Source organism: Corvus moneduloides, chromosome 21, assembly GCF_009650955.1.
Source record: "Corvus moneduloides isolate bCorMon1 chromosome 21, bCorMon1.pri, whole genome shotgun sequence".
Taxonomy (NCBI): domain Eukaryota; kingdom Metazoa; phylum Chordata; class Aves; order Passeriformes; family Corvidae; genus Corvus; species Corvus moneduloides.
The window spans coordinates 9,301,044-9,321,203 of NC_045496.1; the positions used below are offsets into that span (position 1 = coordinate 9,301,044).

Below are 20,160 nucleotides of genomic sequence, written 5' to 3' on the forward strand. Positions count from 1 at the left end.
CCAAGGGTCCCTACAGCCATTGGGAGGAAGAGGAGCAATCCAGGTGTCTGACAGAGCCCAGGCACAGAGCAGGGGCTGGAACGATCAATTCACTCAAAAGTCCCAAAAAGCTGCTGACATAAAAATGACCTTTTTACATGGAATTAGTGAGCCCAGAAAGATAAAAATAAACCCTTTAGTGGCAGTGGATGTATGAAACCTTAGCAATGAGGCTGGAGGCACAGCTGCACTATCCACTTCATCTCTCCCATGCTGTTATCTTTCCCAAAGAAGCATCATCACATCCAGCCTGCACTCCTGGCTCTCCTCACCTCTCAGCTTCCAACAGAGCTCACTGAAACCTTCTTTGGTGCCAGGCGGCTCAGCACAAACAAGAGTGACCCCCTGAACAACACCCACACTTGAGATGGGCCCGAGGCAGCTCCTCCCAGACACTGTGGTGCTTCCAGAAGAAGCAAAGCCAAGCTTGCACATCCCATTCAGCTGCACAAACATCCACACAAAAGCAATGGAGCACCATTCCAGGGTGGTTCTTTCATCTCCTTCTTCATCTAAACATGTTCCCCTGAGCTCATGGGACAGGAGTCCACATGGACATGAGTCACAGAAGCACAGCCTGGTTTGGGTTGGAAGGAACTTTAAAGATCATCTCGTTCCAATCCCCTGCCATGGGCAGGGACACTTTCCACTATCCCAGGTGGCTCCAAGCCCTGTCCAGCCTGGCCTTGGACACTGTCAGGGATCCAGGGGCAGTCACAGCTTCTCTGGGCACCCTGTGCCAGGGCCTCACCTCCCTCAAAGGGAACAATTTCTCCTGTATTTCTAACCTCAATTTCCCCCTTTTAGTCTGAAGCCATTCATTCCCCCTTGTCCTGTCACTATCTACCCATATAAAATTCCTCTTCCTCCTCTCTGTAAGCCCCATGAGGCCTTTTTTTGGATACTCTAAAATAAAGGGATTTCATGAATAAAGTAAAATTCCTCCAGCATGCCAAGGACAAAGCCACGTGTTCTGCTGTTGAAGTGACACCAGCAGGTCCTGCCAGTGAGAGGCAAGTTCACAGCCCAACCTCGGGAAGGAAGAGTGAGCCCTGCACCTGGAAGGTTCATTGGGGTGGAATTAAGGCACAAAACCCCATTAATTACCTAGCACACCACCTTGTTTCTTTTTATTCCTCCGCCTCCTCTTGCGGGTGGGTTTCAGCCATGGACTGTCCGTCTTCCCTTTCCTCTTCAGCAGCTTCTTCTTGACACTGGACTCGGAGCTCTGAAGGACCAGAGAGGCCACGTGCACGTCAGGCATGGTGGCACCAGGGTCTCTCTGTGGAACAGCCCTCACCCAGCTCGAGTTGTGTGAGAAGGACCAGGGGTTTGAAACCAAGGGGTGCTAAGAGGCCTTTATAGCACTGAAAAGGAAACTCAGGCACACGTGTGGGTGGATTTCCTGTCAGTTCAGCAGGGCAGGCTGCACTTTCTCTTCCATGGAGGCCCTCACACCACACTCATGAGCAGCACTGCAAGTGGGCAGGCGCACACACACACTCCCAGCTTCTCCCAAAAAAAAAAATTGTAGAGTCACAGAATCGCAGAATATCCTGAGCTGGAAGGGACCCACAAAGATCACCAAATCCAACTCCTGGTCCTGCACAAACACCCCACCCTGTGCCTCAGAGTGTTGTCCCAATGCTTCTTGAACTCTGGCAGTGGGGTTTTCAAACTAAAATGTTCATATTTCTCCACAAAAAAAAACGGTTCTGCATTTGAAGAGCCGCCTGTGAGGGTTGGGGTGGACCCAGGGGAACTGAACTCTAGAGCAGCAGAGCAGCCCCCTCCCTGAGCCAGGCACAGGGCAGCACAGACCAATCATGCAGCAAGTATGCAGCCACATGTATGAATCTCAACAGACTTCGGGGCTTGGTTTAAAAAAATCAGTTGTGTGGGGCGGGGTTTCAAAGTCAACAGCAGAACGGGAATCAGGCACCCCAACCCTGCCAGGGTTCAACATATCAATCATAAAATTCATGTTCAGACTGAAACTGTCGGCTCCTGATGCTTATCCAGCTGCCAGCAAAGGCTTGGAAAAACCTCCTGGTACCAGTACAAGCAGCTGGATCAGGCCCTACCTCCACAGGCAGCTGTGCAGGGCCCTGCTCTCCCCGTGAGGGAACACGTGGAGCTGAGCCCTGGCTCTCTGGGGTGTCTGTGCTGCCCCAAAATCCGAGTGTGGGCTCAGCACGTGGCTTTACCCCAGCTGCATCACTCTGCTCATGGGGGAGAGGTTTGTGTGTGAGCCAGTCCTGTCTGGGAGCTGAGTGACTCAGCAGAGCTCAAACACTGTCCAGGATGTGGAGATCTCAGCTGCAGTTGGGATGCAAGTCCCAGTCCAACCCTTGGTGTGGGCTCACACGACAGACTGGCCTCAGGTACCCAAAAAAGGGACAGGCTGCACAGCCCCTGCTCCTCCCAGGCTGCTGGAGTGTCAGAGCACAGGGAGCAAGACCCTAAAGAGCTTCAGTGATTCACTTGATGTGTTTTGTGTGTATGATTCTACCTTCAGCTCAAAACACCAAGAAAATGAAGTCAAGAATTTTCTCAAGGTGACTGAAGAGTTGGGGTGCCTTAAACTTGAGAGGCTGTGGAAAAGGAGCACAGTTTTTAAGGAAAGGGGAGGGTGGAGGACAGAGATAATCAACAAACAATTTAAATTAAAAAAACCCATCAGGTTCTCTTCACCAACCATCTAAAAATAAAAAGTAGAAATCCCCAGCAGCTGCTGACAGGCTTGACCTGGTGCTGTACAACCAAGGTCCCAGGGAGAGTGTGTGTCTGTCTGTCTGTCTGTCTGTGGGGTATTTGTCTCCCTGGTAAGAGCTGCTCATCAGGATCAGCGAATTTAGGCTGGGCCAATGGGTTTGGGAACAACCCCACCCCAGCAGACCTTCAGGTTGGTAAGGAAGCTTTGCACCTGCCAACTGTGCATTGGAGGAACTCAAGCACCCTTCAACACCTCTGCTAACATTCAAATGATTAAAAGCAGTCAACACCTTGTTGAAAACAACAAAAGCCCATTAGTTAGCATCAGAAAGCAATTAATTGTGCCACGGATCAGGGTTAAGCACCTTGTGGAAAACAATACTCCGTGTGTGGGTGGTTTCAGAGAATGAGTTTTGTCAAGGAGGATTGAAACTGCAGCGCTTTGCCTTTGCTCTCTCTCTCTCTTTCTGGCAGCGGTGCAAAGGGGAAAAATTATTATCAACAGGCCACAAAACACAGTTAGCAGCCCAGCTTACCAAGTCAGACTCGTCTCCATCCTCCTCCTCCTCCCCAGATTCTACAGACTCTTGTTCTTCCTCAGACTCGCCATCATCGATCTGCAGCCACCATTTGCCCGAGAACAGAAGGAGTCAATCAGGTCGGGAGTCCCAAAACAGAGCATCCCCCCCTGCCCCGTCCTGTTGAGCCCCACACCCATCAGAGCATCCCCCCAGCCCCCAGCCTCAGCCTGCACATGCACAAACAGGGCAGAAGCTCCAAGGCTGCACCTCAACACATTCCAATCATGTCAAGGAAAATCCATGGGGATGGTAGAGGGAGAAAAAAAAAAAATTCTACTCCAGAATAAAGTTTCCCAACCAAATTTCAACTTCCTTGATAATCCCAAACCAGCATCATGACTGTATAACGTATCAAAATTTTGGGAAAAACCCTAACTAAATTATTTTAGTGCTTTCCCAAGCAAGATTGGGAAGATGTCTCCTGTTGGTTCAGTGAACCCCAGAACCACACGAGGTGGGGGTTCTGCAGAGTGGATCACAGACCTGTGTAGGGAAGACCCTCACAGGTGAATGGGAAGCAGGAAATGGTCACCAAAGAGCCTCTCTACCTATGCTGACCCTTCTGTCATCTTGCAGAGGAAAAAACCTAGAAATTAGTTCCATCCATGGCCCTCCTATCCCTGATACCCCAGCAGTGTCCCATCCTGCTCCCCAGGGCATGGGAATCACCTTCCTGGCGTTGTCTGCGTCGGACGCGCTGTCCTTGGAGGTCCTGTTGTCATCCCCAGGGAACACGGCCGCCTGATCTGCTCCGTGATCGTCCTCCTCTTCCAGCTCATCCGAGTCCTCCTCTTCAGAGTCCACATCTATGCTCTCCCCGTTCACGTGAGGGCTGCCATCCCCCAGCTCCTTGTCACTCTGCAAGTCGCCCAGGCACACGAGACGCAAAGACAACATCAATTCCTGGGACAGAGCAGCTGGATCCATCCCAGATCTGCTCTGTGCTGGGAGCTCTACAGCTGGCTCTGTGTCCCTTCATGTGTCACCTCACCCTGTTGGACCTGGGGACCACAAGGAGTCATTCCAGACTGCACAGGGCATGAGGGGAGGAGAACCCCACTCAAACATGGAGGGGCAGCTCCACCAGGGGTGCAGGAAAGCTTCCAGGGAATGGAAAGGGAAGTTTTATCACATTGGGATTTTTGTATCACTCCTTGAAATCCTAGCACTGCTCTCCTTGCATTTTAAGACCAAAACTTCAGGGCATGGGTCGCAGCAAAAGCAGAATTTAATCAGGGGTGAGTCCCTGTCTAAACTTCTGTAAGTAACCAAGTGTTTTTCTGTACAGCCTCAAGCAGCAACACAAGACCTTGAGAACCAAAACAAAAAGGGGCACGCTTGAAATCTCTCCACTTGCCCAGGATTCACATGCCAGAAGGGGAACACTCACTGGAAAAGGTTTGTTTAGGAGCTGGTATGTGAGCAGCCACTCTGAAGCTGTCATTCCCAAAGCAGCAAAGCTGCACAAAGCAGCACATCCCTGCACCTCCACGCGGGTTTGGTGTCTAGAAAAAGGGACATGTGACTGACAACAGACATGTGCAGCGGGCTCAGTGCTGCCCTTACCTTGGCACCCACAGAGGAATGAGTTATGCTCTTAAACATCTCAATCATTGTTCTCTGTTTTAACACTTTGGTCTTTTTCTTGGGAACCAGGCTATAGGTTCCCATTCTCCGTTTTTTCTTCCGAGATACTGCAGCAGCTGGAAGAAAGAAGCAGAAGGAACCCAAAGTTTGCTCAGGAATGAAAAGATGGGATAGAGAGCAGGGGCTGTACTGGAGAGGGATTTTGGACAAAGGCCTGGAGTAACAGGACAAGGGGGAATGGCTTCCCACTGAAACAGAGCAGGGCTGGATGGGATATTGGGAAGGAATTGTTCCCTGGGAGGGTGGGCAGGCCCTGGCACAGGGTGCCCAGAGCAGCTGGGGCTGCCCCTGGATCCCTGGCAGTGCCCAAGGCCAGGCTGGACATTGGGGCTTGGAGCAGCCTGGGACAGTGGGAGGTGTCCCTGCATAGGGGTCAGAATGGGATGATCTGAAAGGTCCCTTCCAACCCAAACCTTCTGTGATTCTATGAAATCACACTTGAGGGCACGACCTGAGGAAACCTCCCACTCCAACCATCTATTTACAAGTCAAGCAGAGCAGAAGATTACACACACGGATGTGCAGACACACAAACAGCTTCCTGCCAGGGCTGCACAGCTTCCCAAACTCTGAGTACCCTCTGCACACTCCTTCTGGCCCCTCCATCACCACACAAATCCTTAAATTATCCTGCATTTGGCCATGGTGCTGATGTTGTAGGAGGCTGAATGGAATCCAATTGCTCAAATTGAGACTGCAAGGCCAACAATACCGACTGACAATGGAAGCAATCTGACAATAACTGAAGAACACAAAAGGAAAAGGCACCTTACATTAAGAGCTGTTTGCCACTTAACCTCATTTCACACCTACTGTGGAAGCCTGTTTGATTCCTTTCACTCTTTAGATTGGGTCTTAATTTGTTAAATCTCCCTCTTGGCCTTCTAATCAAAGCAGACATCACAGCTCCCTGCCTGCTGCTGTCTTTGGTGAATGCCCAGCAGAAGGATGCTTGGTGCAGGCTCTTTTAGGAACAGCCAGCTTCAGCACCACTGGTGTTGTTTGCACTTGCACAGCCTGTCCCTTGAAAGCATTTCTTCATCTTCCATGATAATGAAATTTCACCAAAATTTATGAAGAGACCTCTAAAACAAATTCTGCAAACCAAATTAATTTTATTTATAAGGCTGTAATTCTTGCCAAGCAGCTGTGGTGAGATTCAAAGCCCTTCAGAATTGTTAGAAATCTTCAGAATATCCCAGAGGAAAAAGAGAGTGAAGTGTCCCCTCCAAGGAAAGGTTTTAGCAGAGGCACGAGAGGAGCCTGGCAGAGCACACCTGGGGGATCCTGCATGCCAGGACACAGTGGGGCAGCAAGGACTGCATGGGAAACGCTCCCTTCACTTGGGAGGGGACTTCAGCAGGGGGCTGCAGGGATGTCCCCTGTCCAGCACCCAGAGGGGAGCAGCAGCAGCCTGGGGACACGATTTCTCAGAAGAGACAACTCTGACAGACAAGGGCTGTGGCAGCACAGCAACAGGGAGGGGAACCCTGGAGGGGATTGAGGGGCAAAAAGGTGCTAACAGAGGTTTTAGTCCTTGTTAACCTCCTCATCTCCTCAGCCCCACCCACAGGTTTGGGAGGTGGGTGATGCTGAGGATTAAAACATTCCAACCCTTCCCTTTTTACCTGTCTGCGACTTGGTGGTGGCCACATAGCTCTGGTTCTGAGGTAGTGACTGGTGAAGGCCCGGGAGAGAGGGCAACGACAACGGCTTCACGAAGTCCAGCATGTTCTCAAAGTCCTTCTCCTTGGATTCCTTCTGATCTCTGCTGTCTCTCCCATCTTTGGGGTCTTTACTTGCATGCTGGAAAACAAAAGGCAGTCAAATTGAGTTCCTGCGTTGAATAAGTAATTTTTAAAAAATTAGGAAATGAATTTCAATTCCTTTCTCTCGACCATAATCACTTCCATCTGAAGGCAGGACCCCACATTCCCAGCAGAAGCACACAGCCCCTCCTCCAGCACGTCAGGGGGCTTTGCCCAAACACTGCCAGCCTGGCTGAGGTGAGTCCCTCACTGGCTGAAGGCTGTGCTGGTGACAGGTGACCCTGCACAGGTAATGACAAGGAGCAGACCCTGTTTACACAGCTTTGGGTGACTCTGGAAGGGAGGAACCAACGCAACCAATGCACCTGGAACACACCCTGAGTGTGGCTGTCATGCCAAGCAAGCTCAGAACACTCACGGAGAGCTGTTTTGGAGGAGCAGGCAGCAAAGGAAAGGGATCTTTCCTTCTGGACAGCATTTGGCACCATCGAGCCTCAGCAAAGGCTCCCCCCTCTAGCCCAGCACACGACAAACACAGGCAAAGAAGCTCTTTGTGTGACACTGCAGGAGCATCTACAGACACCTGTCCAAGCTGCCCTTAAACCACGTATTCCCACTCCAGCTGTTGCTATTCCAAGCCCCAGACAGGCTCCAAGCTCCTGCTGCAAACTACAGGAATTCTGTAGTTGCTCCTGCAGCCCCTCTCAGGCACCACAGCCTCTCACACCTGCTCTGATCTAAGCTTGAACTCAATACAAAGTCTCATCCTGCACCTCTGGTTATGAAAGAAGGGTTCCTGCAGCTCCACAGACAATCATTTAGGCTGGACAAGACCTTTAAGGTCACCAAGTCCAACCATTAACCCAGCAGTGCCAAGCCCACAACTAAACCACGTCCCTGAGTGCCATTTCTCAGCTTTTGATGTTACTTCAATGTTTTCTCCTCTAATTTAGGAAACAATTCCCTTCCTGAGTGTCTAACTCCATTCTGTGTTCCCTAAAAGCCTCAGAGAGGTCCAGCATGTATTTGTGTTTCCCTTTTCCATCTGTGTTTATTCTTTAAACAGTCATGGTTTAATGGCGCTTTTACTCCCGTGCCTTTCGTGGCAAGTGTGGCAAAGGGAAGTCAAGGTCAGTGCAAGGCCCCTCAGCCCAGCTCACTGAAACATCTTCCTGTTTCAGCCCAGCAAGGAGGTCCCTGGTGAGTGAAAGGAATGAGGGACTTGTCTTTACAAACAAGCTGTGGGCCTGCTGGAAGATAAAACTAGTACTGAGAGATAAAAGAAACAATGGGAAGGATTCCACTGATAGATGAATGGAAAGAAAGAGATTTGTCTTTACAAATAAACTGTAGGTCTGCTGATAAATGAAATTGGATATTGAGAGATGAAAGAAACAATGGGAAGAGCCATAAATTCCATAAGAATTAAAATAAAGGGGGGTTGTACATTAGAAGGGAACCTTAGGTATTAGGCATTTTGGGAAGTCTGTACCTCTCAATACCTCAGCCAGTGGGGAAAGAGAGAGGGAAATGCTGCTGGGAAACTGGGATAAAAAGGAGGCTGCGCCCTCCAAAAATCTGAGAGACCCCACGGGAATGCCCCATGGCCTTTCCCTTTATTCGAATAAAGTAACAGGACTCCTCTGTCTCCTTTCTGGACATAAACCTTTGGTGTTGGTGGATTAATTTTCCTGACATGAGCAAAGGAAACACATGGAGGAACCTGAAACAGTCACTGCTTGTCCTTCTCTCCCACAGTGTCAACAGCCAGTGGGGTAAAAGCTGCCTCTGCCATGACATTTTACACTGGATTTGTCCTCTGATTTATCCCACAGGTGATCCAGCTGTACAGCAGGCACGTTGGGCAGAGCTGCTCCAGCAAAACAGGAGCACAGGCAGCAGAACACAAGGAAACACTGGGAGAACTGGGATTGTTCAGCCTGGAAAAGTGAAGGCTCTGGGGAGACCTCACTGCGGCCTTCCAGTACCTGAAGGAGCTACAAGAAAGACAGAGACTCTTTACAAGGGCACAGAGTGACAGGACACAGGGAATGGCTTCACACTGAAACAGAGCAGGTATGGATGGGATATTGGGCAGGAATTGTTCCCTGGGAGGGTGGGCAGGCCCTGGCACAGGGTGCCCAGAGCAGCTGGGGCTGTCCCTGGATCCCTGGCAGTGCCCAAGGCCAGGCTGGACATTGGGGCTGGGAGCAGCCTGGGACAGTGGAAGGTGTCCCTGTCCATGGCAGGGGTGGCACTGGATGAGCTTTAAGGTCCCTTCCAGCCCAAACCATTCCATGATTCCAAGGTTTAAGTGCTGCTCCACTTGCAGGAGAACTCTTCTTACAGGGACCTGTGAAGCAACAGCTGAAAAACCCAAACAGAAAGAGGAATCCAGGCAAAAGCAAGGCTGGAATAAAAAGCAGGAAGCAATAAAAGCACTCAGGTTCAGACAGGCACCCTCAGCCACTGCTCTCAAGCAATGTGACCTTGGGAACAAACTGGGAAGAGGCTGATTCCCCTAATTAGGCTGTGCCACGTGTGTGGTGCTGGCAGAGCCAGGCCAAGCAAAGCTCTAATGATAATCAGAAATGACCCACAGCAAAAGGCCATCAAAGTGCCAATGATTCCTGCATCAAGCCCATAACTTATGGCTCAATTGCCACAGCTTTTCTAAAAAGGGCACCAAGTCTTGGATTAACGATTTCAAAGACGACAAATCCACCACAGCCTTTGATATGTTGTTCCAATGCTTAATTGCTCTCACTGTCAAATAATTAAATGCATCATGCTCTTGCAACTAAATTAAAAAGCCCTGTCTCATCAGAACCTCTCACTCTCAGGAGATACTTATGGACTATGACTAACTGCTGCTTTTTTTTTAAACTTCCTCCTCAATAATTTTAAAAGAATGAGCAAATTAAGTGCCCATAGGATCATCTGCTGGACCTCGGATCACTCCTGAGTCTGCTCCCAGTTGTTCCACCCCTTAAAAAATGCACGTCAGGAGCGCAGGGTACAGTATGCCAAGAATAGTCTCAACGACACTATTTATACCTCTGAAAAGTCCTGAGTTTATAGATCTAAAGGTTAACAGTAACTGTGGGCTACAAATTATTCTGAGAATTCCCAAGTTCCAAATGCCTTCCATTTCTAACTTAAAATTAGAAAAATGAGCTTGGGACAGGCAGATCTGACACAAATGTAAACAAGGGCTGCACTTTGTGTCCTGTAAGTGCAGGGTTTTGCAACTGGTCTCTGATAAAAGGTGCTGTTACTCCAAAAACATCAGGAATTCATATTCAGGACGTGCCAGGCTGTTTGAAAGAATACAAACCAAAATTTAAATTAAAAAGTAGTATGCTATTAGCTTGGGGGTTTTTTTTCCCTCTGTAATTACAACACAGAAATAAATTTAAAATCTTCAACAGGGTGCATGACAACTGCTAAATGTGACTGCTTCATGGCAATTCTGGTCAAAGTTTTTTTAAATTAAATTGAGTCTTGTGAGATAAAGATTTACTTGGAGGCATGTGCAACAATGGTAAAGAGCAAGAATTCCCAGAAAGAGGTGAAGAGATCTCTCATGTGTGTGTGTATATATATATATATACACACATTAAAAAATGTTCCATCTAAGGATTGTAATAAAAAAGATCAGCATGAATTTTTATACACCCATAGTCAGTCCTCTCACCACCCTTCCTGGTTCTCAGCTACATAAAACAGTTACATCTTTGCTGTTCTTATTAAACAGGTTTTACCCACAGTTTGAGAGAAGTACTGAGAGCAGAATCCCATGCAAAGGAAACTCCAGGATGCAGTTTGAGCTCCCCATGGGCACATGTTGTCCTAACCCCACACGTGTGGGCCACTGGAGGCCAAGAAAGGACTATAAATGAGAGAGAAAAAGAAACTGCAACAGCAACATCTTCATTTCTTGCAGCTTCTCATGTAGTATCAGCTCATCCTCTGCAAAAGACTGTAAAGTCACAATTTCATGTTGGGAATAGTGAAGAAGGTGGGCAGATGTTCCAACAAATGCTTGTGCCTGCAAACAGCAAACATGGGAACACCACTTTGTCCAACCCCCTTGTGAGAAATATAGCCAAGAAATCTGCTTAGACTGGGGCAAGAACACAACATTCGATGTGTTTACAAAAATTAAACTCAAGTGCTGTCTACATTTTAATGGGATCGACCACATTTGTATCACTGGCACAGAAGTTCCCAATAGCAGCAGGGAGAAGTTACTAAGAATGGCAAAAGATAGAGTACCCTCAGTTGTTTTGGTTTTTTTCCTGAAAGCAAAACTACAGAACAAACCAACCTCTGTAATGGATCCCTGTGCTGGCTCCCTAAACCCCACGTGGCATTTTTCCCACTGCTCAGCATCTAAAGGGTTTTTCCATTACCAGAATCAGCAGGCTGGGAGAGAAACCAGAGTGTTGATGGAAGAACACAAACACAGGTCCTGCCTGGGAGCAGGGCAGCTCTTAGCCCTTTGCAGAAGGGCTCTTTAGGCCTGAAACCACCTCAGGCTTAGATTACACGCTCCCTTATCTCTCTTCTTTGCAGGACTTGCATCTCCAGCACAGAACGAGCTGTAAACCAGAGCCAACCGGGCAGGAGGAGTGAGGTGACCAGCACTGCCACTGGGAACAGGGCAGCTGCCAGGGAGCAGCTCAGCCTCTCCATCCATCAGGCACAGGGTCAGGAGATTTGTACCAAGGCGCTGCCTTTGAAGAGCACAAAGCAGCAGCTCCCAGGGGGATCCGCCTCTAACAACTGGTGAGTGGTGGTTAAGCAAGAAATATCAGTCTGCTATAAAAAATTGATCACAAGCAGATGATAGGAGCGGTAGTGGTGCTGCTCTGCCTTTGCTCTGCTGCTGTAGGATTGTGTTTTTCACTGCTGAATTTCAGGAGCCTGATCAAGTCTTAGCTTGGAGCAACAAACCTGCAAGGCTTTGGTCTTAGTCTAGATCAGACCAGCTGCAAGGCTGATCCACCTTTCATCTGCTGATTAACATGTGCCCATTAGAGGGGGGATTCCACTGAGACTTGATTGCAACTGCACTGATCTTAGTGCAGTCATGTATCTACATAAAAACATAATTTGGGCAGCCAGGTAGACTGAGCTTAAGCGTAGCTGTTCCCCCAAACCTGCATTCAATGTGTTTCTGAAGCAGAGCACTCAGGGCTGTGGATCTCATCCCTGTCCCCTCCTGCACCAAGCAGCTCCAAGGCAAGGGAGTGTCACACATCAGTCAAAACGAAACAGGGGAGCCCAAGCCAGATGTGACACCAGGGCTCCTGACAGAAATAAACTCCTCTGCTGGGGCCAGGGCCGTTATTTCTGTGGGCTGTGGTCAGAGCTGGGGCAGCACCTCCAGCCAGCACGGCCGCCTCAGCAGCACCAGCACAACCGGTTAAATATTGAATTAAATGTACTGCACAACAGCCCTCATTCTCACTTCCCTCCGCAGCAACCCCTCTGTATAAGAAGCCCAATGGCAACCTTGCCACTCCTGAAGGAGATTTTCCATCAGGGAAGATGGTGAAGGGTCTGGAGGGGCCCGTGAGGAGCAGCTGAGGGCACTGGGATTGTTCAGCTGGAGCAGACTGAGGGCAGAGCTCCCCGGGGGCTGCAGCTCCTCCCGAGGGGCAGCTCCGATCTCTGCTCCTGGGCCAGGGACAGCACCCAGGGAGCGGCTGGAGCTGGGCCAGGGCAGGCTCAGGCTGAGAGCAGGGAAAGGTTCTTCCCCCAGAGGGTGCTGGGCACTGCCCAGGCTCCCCAGGGAATGGGCACGGCCCCGAGGCTGCCAGAGCTCCAGGAGCGTTTGGACAGCGCTGCCAGGGATGCCCAGGGTGGGGCTGTTGGGGGGTCTGTGCAGGGCCAGGGGTTGGACTGGATGATCCTGGTGGGTCCCTCCAGCTCAGGATATTTTGTGATTCCATGGCATTTAACTCTGCCCAAGCTCACACTGATGGATTTCACACTTTCAGTCCCGTGGAGCACACCTGGATACCCATCTGGAGGGGGTCCTGGATGCACCTTCTCAGTCCTCCCCAAGGACACAACATCCCCATTACCATCACCCCATTAGGCCCTGCCCTTTTGCTTTACGTTTGCTGCACATGGGAGGGTCAGAGCTCTCTGAGCAATCCCAGACCCCTGCAATTCCCCAGCTGCCACCTGCCTGGCCTCGAGAGACGGGCACAGGGTGTTCTCAGGCCAGGTGTTCTCTGGCAGAGCAGCCCCAGCCCAGGCAGGTGAGCACAGCAGCACCTGTGTGCACACACAAAGGAGGAAGTTTAAAAGCTCTGTGATCAGGAATTTAAAGGAATAGTTTGATGAATATTGGTAGAAAGACCAACATAAGCAAAGCATCTCCTGCTCCACACTCTTCCTCCCAGTCCACATTGTCTCCCCAGTTAACCTGGTACCTGGCATTTTAGGGATGTGGCCCACTGTGCATCAGGCCAAAACACTCATTTAAAGGATTTTTGCACTATTTCCTGACCCAGTCCTCTGCACAGCATAAAAAAAATACCACCAGAGACACACACCCCAGACTCCAGCCTTGTGGTCACCAAGGAAAGGGAACACAACCTGGGATTCCCAATTCAGACACCTGCTCCTCTGGGATGCTCTCACTCCCTTTATCATCCTTTATCCCTTATGTTTTCCTGATGTTAAGCTCAGAAACCGTGGCTTCCAAGCAGGAGGGGCCTTCTCCAAGCACAGGACACACACACAGACACACACTTGCCTTTCAGTCTGTGGCCTGGCCCTGGGAACTTTTGGGTTCTTAACAGGGTTGTAAAATGGATTAGGAGTGAAAGAAAGATTCCTCCAAAAGGTGCAATGCTTGTGTGACTGCTCTGTTCAGAAGGGGAGCAGAAATGATGCTGTCAACAACTCTGCCGAGGTCTCTGTTCAAAAACCACCTTAACATGCGACAACATCAATTAAAATTGTCACCTGTTTCAGATTCAGCTTCGATCCCAATTCAGGAAGCAACTCCTAAACAGAGAAAAAGCTCGTTAAATTGGTGAGAAAATTCTCTTCCTTTCAGAGACCAATTCACATGTGCAGGAAAAGGCTACCAAGGTCCCCTGGCAGCTATTGGATTACAGAAAACAATTTTTTGGCCCCAGTGGGTTTCTGCAGGAACCAGGGGGAACAAATGTTCACACTGCAGGCAGCAAAATACCTTCCTCCCCTCCTCCTCCCGGGCAGAACAGTTCTGCAAGAACAGTTTCACCAAGAAAACAACAATGCTCTAAAAAATACTAGCCAAGCAAACTTCCTCTGTAATATCAGCTTCTGGGTGATTTCCACAATTTATTTCCTGGGATATAGCACCTGATTTCATGGTAGTTTTGAAGGGGAAAGGTGTGAAGGTTGGTGCAGGAAAAGCCCCTGAGCTGCTGGGCTGAGGAGCCTCCTCTAAGCAGTTCAACAAAGAAATAATCGGGATAGAAAAATGACAACTACCAAGGACTCTGCTGCTCCAAAGAAAATAGCATGTAAATTCCAGAGACAATGGGGGAAAATGAGGTAGCAATTATCAGGAAGGCTGAACACAACAGATGTTTCATTGTCTTGCAGAACTGAGATCAAATCTTGGGTTCCCATTCAGCTGCAGAGGCTTGAGCTGAGAACATAGGAACAACCTCTTCTCACCACCCTTCCTGGGAATGTTGCTTCTCTCCCTATTTTAAGCCCAAGGCAAATGGCCAGAGGAGCTGAGGACAGGCTTCGTACCTTCTAGAGCAGCCCAACAATTGCAGGCTTTGGGTTTCTGAAGCTGCTTTTGTCCTGTGAGCAAATTAGGATCAGCAGCACCATCCCAGCGAGCCACGTCCCAGCACTCCCAGAGCTCCTGAACACCACACGGCACTTCCCAGACACAAACCTTGAAGCCCAAGGGGTGAATATAAATATTCTTCTGATGTATCATAAAATATGAATGAGGAAAACACTCCCTCCTAATCTAGCAGTCGCCTTTTAGGCGGGAATTGCCTCTTTCAATTGCTCAGCCCCATGGGATCTGTGTGTGTTAAATTCCACAAGGGTCTGGGAGTTTGCCCGGCCTAATTCCAGTGCACAACTGGGGGCTGGAGGCAGTTTGGGCTGCAAAGCCTTCCTTGGGTGAGAGATATCCTCACGGGAGATTTATGGCAGCTGGGCTTCCCTGTGCAAGCCAGGACGCACAGCCGGGGTGAGAGCAGAGAATTCAAACACGGCCAGGGGAAGGCAGAGGGGAAATGAGTGGCTGGGGAGGGCTGGCTGGAAATCCTGGCAGGCAGGTGTGGTTTCTGCCCCTCTCCCAAGCCTGGTGCCCACAGGTTTGTGATCTTGCTGCGCTCTTTGGACTCCCAGCTGCTTCCGGAGGCACAGGTGGTGCCGCAGCCAAGAGACCTTTCCCCATCTGGGGCTGGCAAGGTGCCACCCCTCTCTTTTCCCTTTTTTCTCTCTCTTTCCCTGCTCCAGACCACAGGGACTCACAGCTTTGAGCCCTTCACACCACACCACTGCTGTGCTGTGATGTGGGAGGCATCTGAGGGCCACTTTGGATCTGCTGCATCACAGCACCAATCCATCCCAGAGAACCCACCAAGGCTGCAGCAGCTCCCATGCGTTTCTGGGAACGACTCCCATGGCTAATCCTTCCCTTGACCCAAAGGCCAGTCTCCCTCCACCCTCAGGCACAGCACAGAGAGAGGGTTGAGCTCACTGTAGTCACATAAAGCATCACTGGGATGAAAACCAACTGCTTGTAGTGGAGATCTGCCTGTTGCAGGATCTATTCCCTGCCTCTGGCAAAGAACAAAAAATAACCAAACCTGTCCCATGACAAATCAAGGCCCATTTCTGCCCTCCCCTCTATGACATGAATGCACCAAATGACACCTCCTTACACCTCCCAAAAAAAAGCAGGGCTCTGCTTTATTGAGTGATGGTAAATCCACTCCTAAGGATTCTGGAGAGAACATTTCCCAGCATGGAGAGAAATCATCATCTGCTTTAGCCCAATAATGATTCCTACAGCAATGCAATCAAGCTGCCTAACAGATCAGCTCCTTGACAGCTTCCAAGCTTAGGAGGAGCCTCAAGTTTACATGCTATGCTTAATTTCCTTTGGGTCGACCTTAGAAGAAATCTAATTTGTTTCACAAGCAGCTCTGGATGTCAGCAGAGGCTGATGAGCAATAGAGCCATGAGAGAAAGGCCATTTAGTGTCTCACATAGATCTGTTGGAGGAGGCAATTGATCAATTATATATTTAGAAACACACTGGGGACAGGAGCTGGTGGGGGCCATGTGACCATCTATTTTAACATCTCTGTCTGTAGGAAGAGAAAAAATTAAAATAAATAAATAAATATATATATATATATATAAAATAAAAAACCAATCCACTCAGTGGGCAAGCTCTGAATGCCACGTGTTGCCATGCAGCCAGGTATCCCTCACACCCCCAGAGAAAGCCAAGAGCAAGCCCAGCAGCAGCACTGGGTGCTGGGCAGGTACATTACCAGGCTGGGGGTGGGTTTAGGCATTGTCTTCCGTGCTCGGTGGACCTTGACTTCAGCGTTAGCAGCGGGGCCTTTTTTAGCATCCGTGTCCTTACTGCCCTCCCCGAGCTTGCTTGGCATCGTGGCTTGGAGCTGGGCAAAGGACCCCACAGTCCTGCCTTTGCCTGCTCCTCCAGGCAGGGTTTTTGCAGCGTGGCCAGTGAGAGAAGCAAAGCTGGTAGTCCTTAGAGGCTGCTCCTGTGCCATCTGCTTGGTTAGGATATATCCATTGCTCCCTGTGACTGAAGTCTGTGTGAAGTCATTTGCTTTCAGATGGTTTTGCTTCCCAGGCTCGCCGTCCCGCTCCGAAATGCCGTTCTCTGCTATCCTATTTAATTTAGTAGTAGAGTCCTGCTGGCTCACTTTCGTGTTGTCCTGAGTGTTTTTCGCTGGGTTTGGGTGGCCCCCACCCTCGCTGTGCTCACAGGAACCGTTGGTTTCCCCGTCTACTGCCATTTTTGGTTCCCCCACTTGCTTTTCTGTAGCGCTTTCATCTGCAGCCATGGCATTAAACCCTGGAGGGAGAGGGAGGACAGGGAGGAAGAGAGGAGAAAAGGGTCACAAGTGGTATTGAAACTCCCAGGAGGAGATATAGCTACTCACAGTGTAAGAGCAGCCCTCTCCTCCAGCAGCCTGCCTGATGTAGATCACAGAATCCCAGAACATTTAGGGTTGGGAAAGACCTGCAAGACCATCCAACCATGGATCCACCACCACCACCACATCAACTAAAGCACAGCACTGAGTGTCAGGTTGTTCCCTCACTCACCTGCCCGGCCCTCCTGGATCCTCACACGGTGACATTTGGGGTGGGTGGCCCAGGTGACAGCAGTGCACTCACTCCCACTTGCCATTTATTCCCAACAACGGATTTCTCAAGGTAAATATTATCTCTGGCTTGTCCAATAACTGCATTTATTGGACCATATGTCAACAGCTCGCCTGGCAAACAAAACTCTGCCCCATCTTGCATCCCGATCTCTGGCAAAGCCCTTCCCAGAGCCACAATGACATGGAAAAGCTTTGCTGGTAGAGCTGTCCCTGTGAGCTTTTGTGGCACAGACACAGCCCAGCAGCCAAATGACCACATCAGGGCTCTGCTGCTGCAGGGAACATCACAAGGAATAACTCCCTGGCTGTCCCAGCTCTCCTGGGAATGTTGTTCAGTGGGAATTGGCTCTTTCAGCACGACAAAGCACGACAGGACCAGGATTCGTGGTGTCATTTCAGAGGTAACAGCAGGAGTAAACACAGGAGTGAAGCGTGGTAAATGCATTTCTTGATTAAAATAGTTCTATGATTCAAATGCAGCAAGGTTTTCACAGCCTGACAGAGCTCATGCTCAACAATGCCCATGTAAAACATTTCTTTTCCTTCCCTTCCAAACACTTCCCTGCTCCCCCATCAATGATTTCATCCTATCAAAGATTTCAGATCCAAGCTGAAAAAAATCCGACTATGAATGTCATGTACTGGCAGGAAAGTTTCTGACACGACAAACCAGCAGCTCCCCAGGCAACCAGGAGTGATAACAATTCACTGGCACGCTCAGTGCAATGATTACATCAACCTGCTGTTAGGGATTCCTTGGCTTGTTTTCCTTCCAGAGACCAGACAGTCATGAAAAGAAACACAAGAACTGTCAGAGCAGGGGGGATTGATTCAATCCAGCTCCCACCAAAGCAATTTTCACCTGCAGGATCCAAAGAGCCTGGAGTCACACTGGATGAGCGCCAGACCACTGGGTATCAGCACCTCATTTCACACTGCCCTTGAAGCACAAACAGGCAAGGAAAACATCCTGAATCCCAGAATCTAGGTTGGAAAAGACCTCTAAGACCATCGAGTCCAACCTGTGACCAACCCCCACCTTGTCACCCAGGCCAGAGCACTGAGTGCCACGTCCAGGTGTTCCTTGGACACCTCCAGGGATGGGGACTCCAAACCTTCCTGAGCAGCCCATTCCAGGGAAGAAATTCCTGCTGCTGTCCACCCTGAGCTTCCCCTGGCCCAGCCTGAGGCCGTTCCCTCTCCTCCTGTCCCTGTTCCCTGCCAGCAGAGCCCGACCCCCCCGGCTGCCCCCTCCTGTCAGGGACTTGTGCAGAGCCACAAGGTCCCCCCTGAGCCTCCTTTGCTCCAGCCTGAGCCCCTTTCCCAGCTCCCTCAGCTGCTGCTCATAGGACTCACAAACGTCTCTTCTGACCTGGCAAAACCTGGTGCCAGGCTAAAGCATGAAGGACCACCAGGATCCTGGGATGCCAAGCCCAGCATGCCTGGACTGACTCTGCAAAGCTGAGCTCCAAGCACAGGCAGCTCCCTGCAAAGGTCAGCAGGGAGGAGACCCAGCACTGCACAGCTCACCAGAACAGCTCCTCCCAAAACCCACCCAAATTCTCTTTCCACTTCCACTGGGAAAAAGAAATCTCCTCCTTTTTCCACCCTTTTTTAATGCATTTGTTTAGTCCATTTCAATCATGGAATCACTGAGTATCCCGAGCTGGAAAGGACCCACCAGGATCATCCAGCCCAGCTCCTGACCCTGCACAGACCCCCCAACAGCCCCACCCTGGGCATCCCTGGCAGCGCTGTCCAAACGCTCCTGGAGCTCTGGCAGCCTCGGGGCCGTGCCCATTCCCTGGGCAGCCTGGGCAGTGCCCAGCACCCTCTGGGGGAAGAACCTTTCCCTGATATTTAACACCTCCTTCCCACTGGGTTGACCTGAAAGATTTGGGTACGATTCCTGCCCAAACAGCACTGGCAGCTCTAGATTCTAAAAGTGATGCATTCCAGTATCTCAATCTTTTATTCCCGAAACTCCCTGGGTTTTGGTGCCCATCTGAGATTTAAAAACATTTCCAGCAAACTGAAAGCCTTCTTAGGCCTGGTCAGTAGATGGAGCATCCAATGGACACAGAGTCCCATGGTCAGTGCTGAACTCCCACCAGGCTCTGCCCAGGGGGTATCAAAGACCTCTTGCAGCATCCGACCCCTCCAGCCTCATCCTGCTCATCAATTAAGAGGGGGACAGTCCCACTGATGCTCTGATTTCCAGCTGAAAGCCACAGATGTTGGCACAAAGCATCTTTCCAGACACATCTGGAAAGTCTCTTCAAACCCTGAGTGCTCACTTTTTCCTGGGGATCAGCTCTGGCCATTTCTCCTGATGTGACACCTGCACTAAGAGATCCATTCCCCCTAATTCCAGGCAGCCCAGGCTGGGATTGCCTCCCATGTGGCCCCTGCTGGCTCACAGCATCCAGAGAGAGCTCCAAAGCATCCAAAAATTGCTCACCAGTGCTCTCTGGAGCACACAGAGACACAAACCCCACCTGCAGGAGCAGTGATTGAAGGTTCTCCAAGCAGGATTCGATGTTATCACCTCCACCTGCTCCCTCTCACACCACCCAGACCCCCCTGTGTACAGAAAGAGGCACAAGGGTTTGGTTTTGATAGCTACAACTCTGAGAGAAGATAAAGTGCTCCTTTTTTCGCTGTTTTATTTAACTATTTGAAAAGCTGTGGGCAGAGGGAGCCACAACTATGCCTTTATTCTTTCAATTCTTGTTTCTCTTTCTGCATTCAGTGTCTTTAAAAGGCCATTAAAGCAATTATTGCTGCAAAGTCAGTGCCAGGAAAAAAAATAAAAACAAAACAACAAAAAATAAGATCTCTAACCACAGCTGGAGGTTTCTAGAGCTCAGCTTTAGGCACCTGGCTGAATGAAGCCTTCAATATTTGTTGATTTAAATACTGTGCTCTCCCATCAGAGCAGTCAAATAACCTCAGTGGCTGACTATGCGACAAACTGAATAAGCAGAGGGC

At 49.9% G+C, this 20,160-nt stretch overlaps 1 protein-coding gene across 12 annotated transcripts in view; it reads right to left on the reverse strand.

The window, feature by feature from the left end:
- Positions 1–20,160, reverse strand: part of EHMT1 (euchromatic histone lysine methyltransferase 1) — a 116,417-nt gene that overhangs the window by 35,059 nt on the left and 61,198 nt on the right. For 10 of the 12 annotated variants that reach the window (XM_032130658.1, XM_032130661.1, XM_032130666.1 and 7 more), the window contains exons 3-9: positions 16,300–16,853; positions 13,739–13,780; positions 6,611–6,788; positions 4,902–5,038; positions 4,005–4,193; positions 3,291–3,371; positions 1,147–1,267 (exon numbers count right to left, since the gene is read on the reverse strand). In XM_032130658.1, coding sequence (XP_031986549.1) covers positions 1,147–1,267; positions 3,291–3,371; positions 4,005–4,193; positions 4,902–5,038; positions 6,611–6,788; positions 13,739–13,780; positions 16,300–16,853 — 1,302 coding nt within the window. The remainder of the gene's footprint in view (positions 1–1,146; positions 1,268–3,290; positions 3,372–4,004; positions 4,194–4,901; positions 5,039–6,610; positions 6,789–13,738; positions 13,781–16,299; positions 16,854–20,160) is intronic. The other 2 variants (XM_032130660.1, XM_032130670.1) reach the window with 1 other exon arrangement.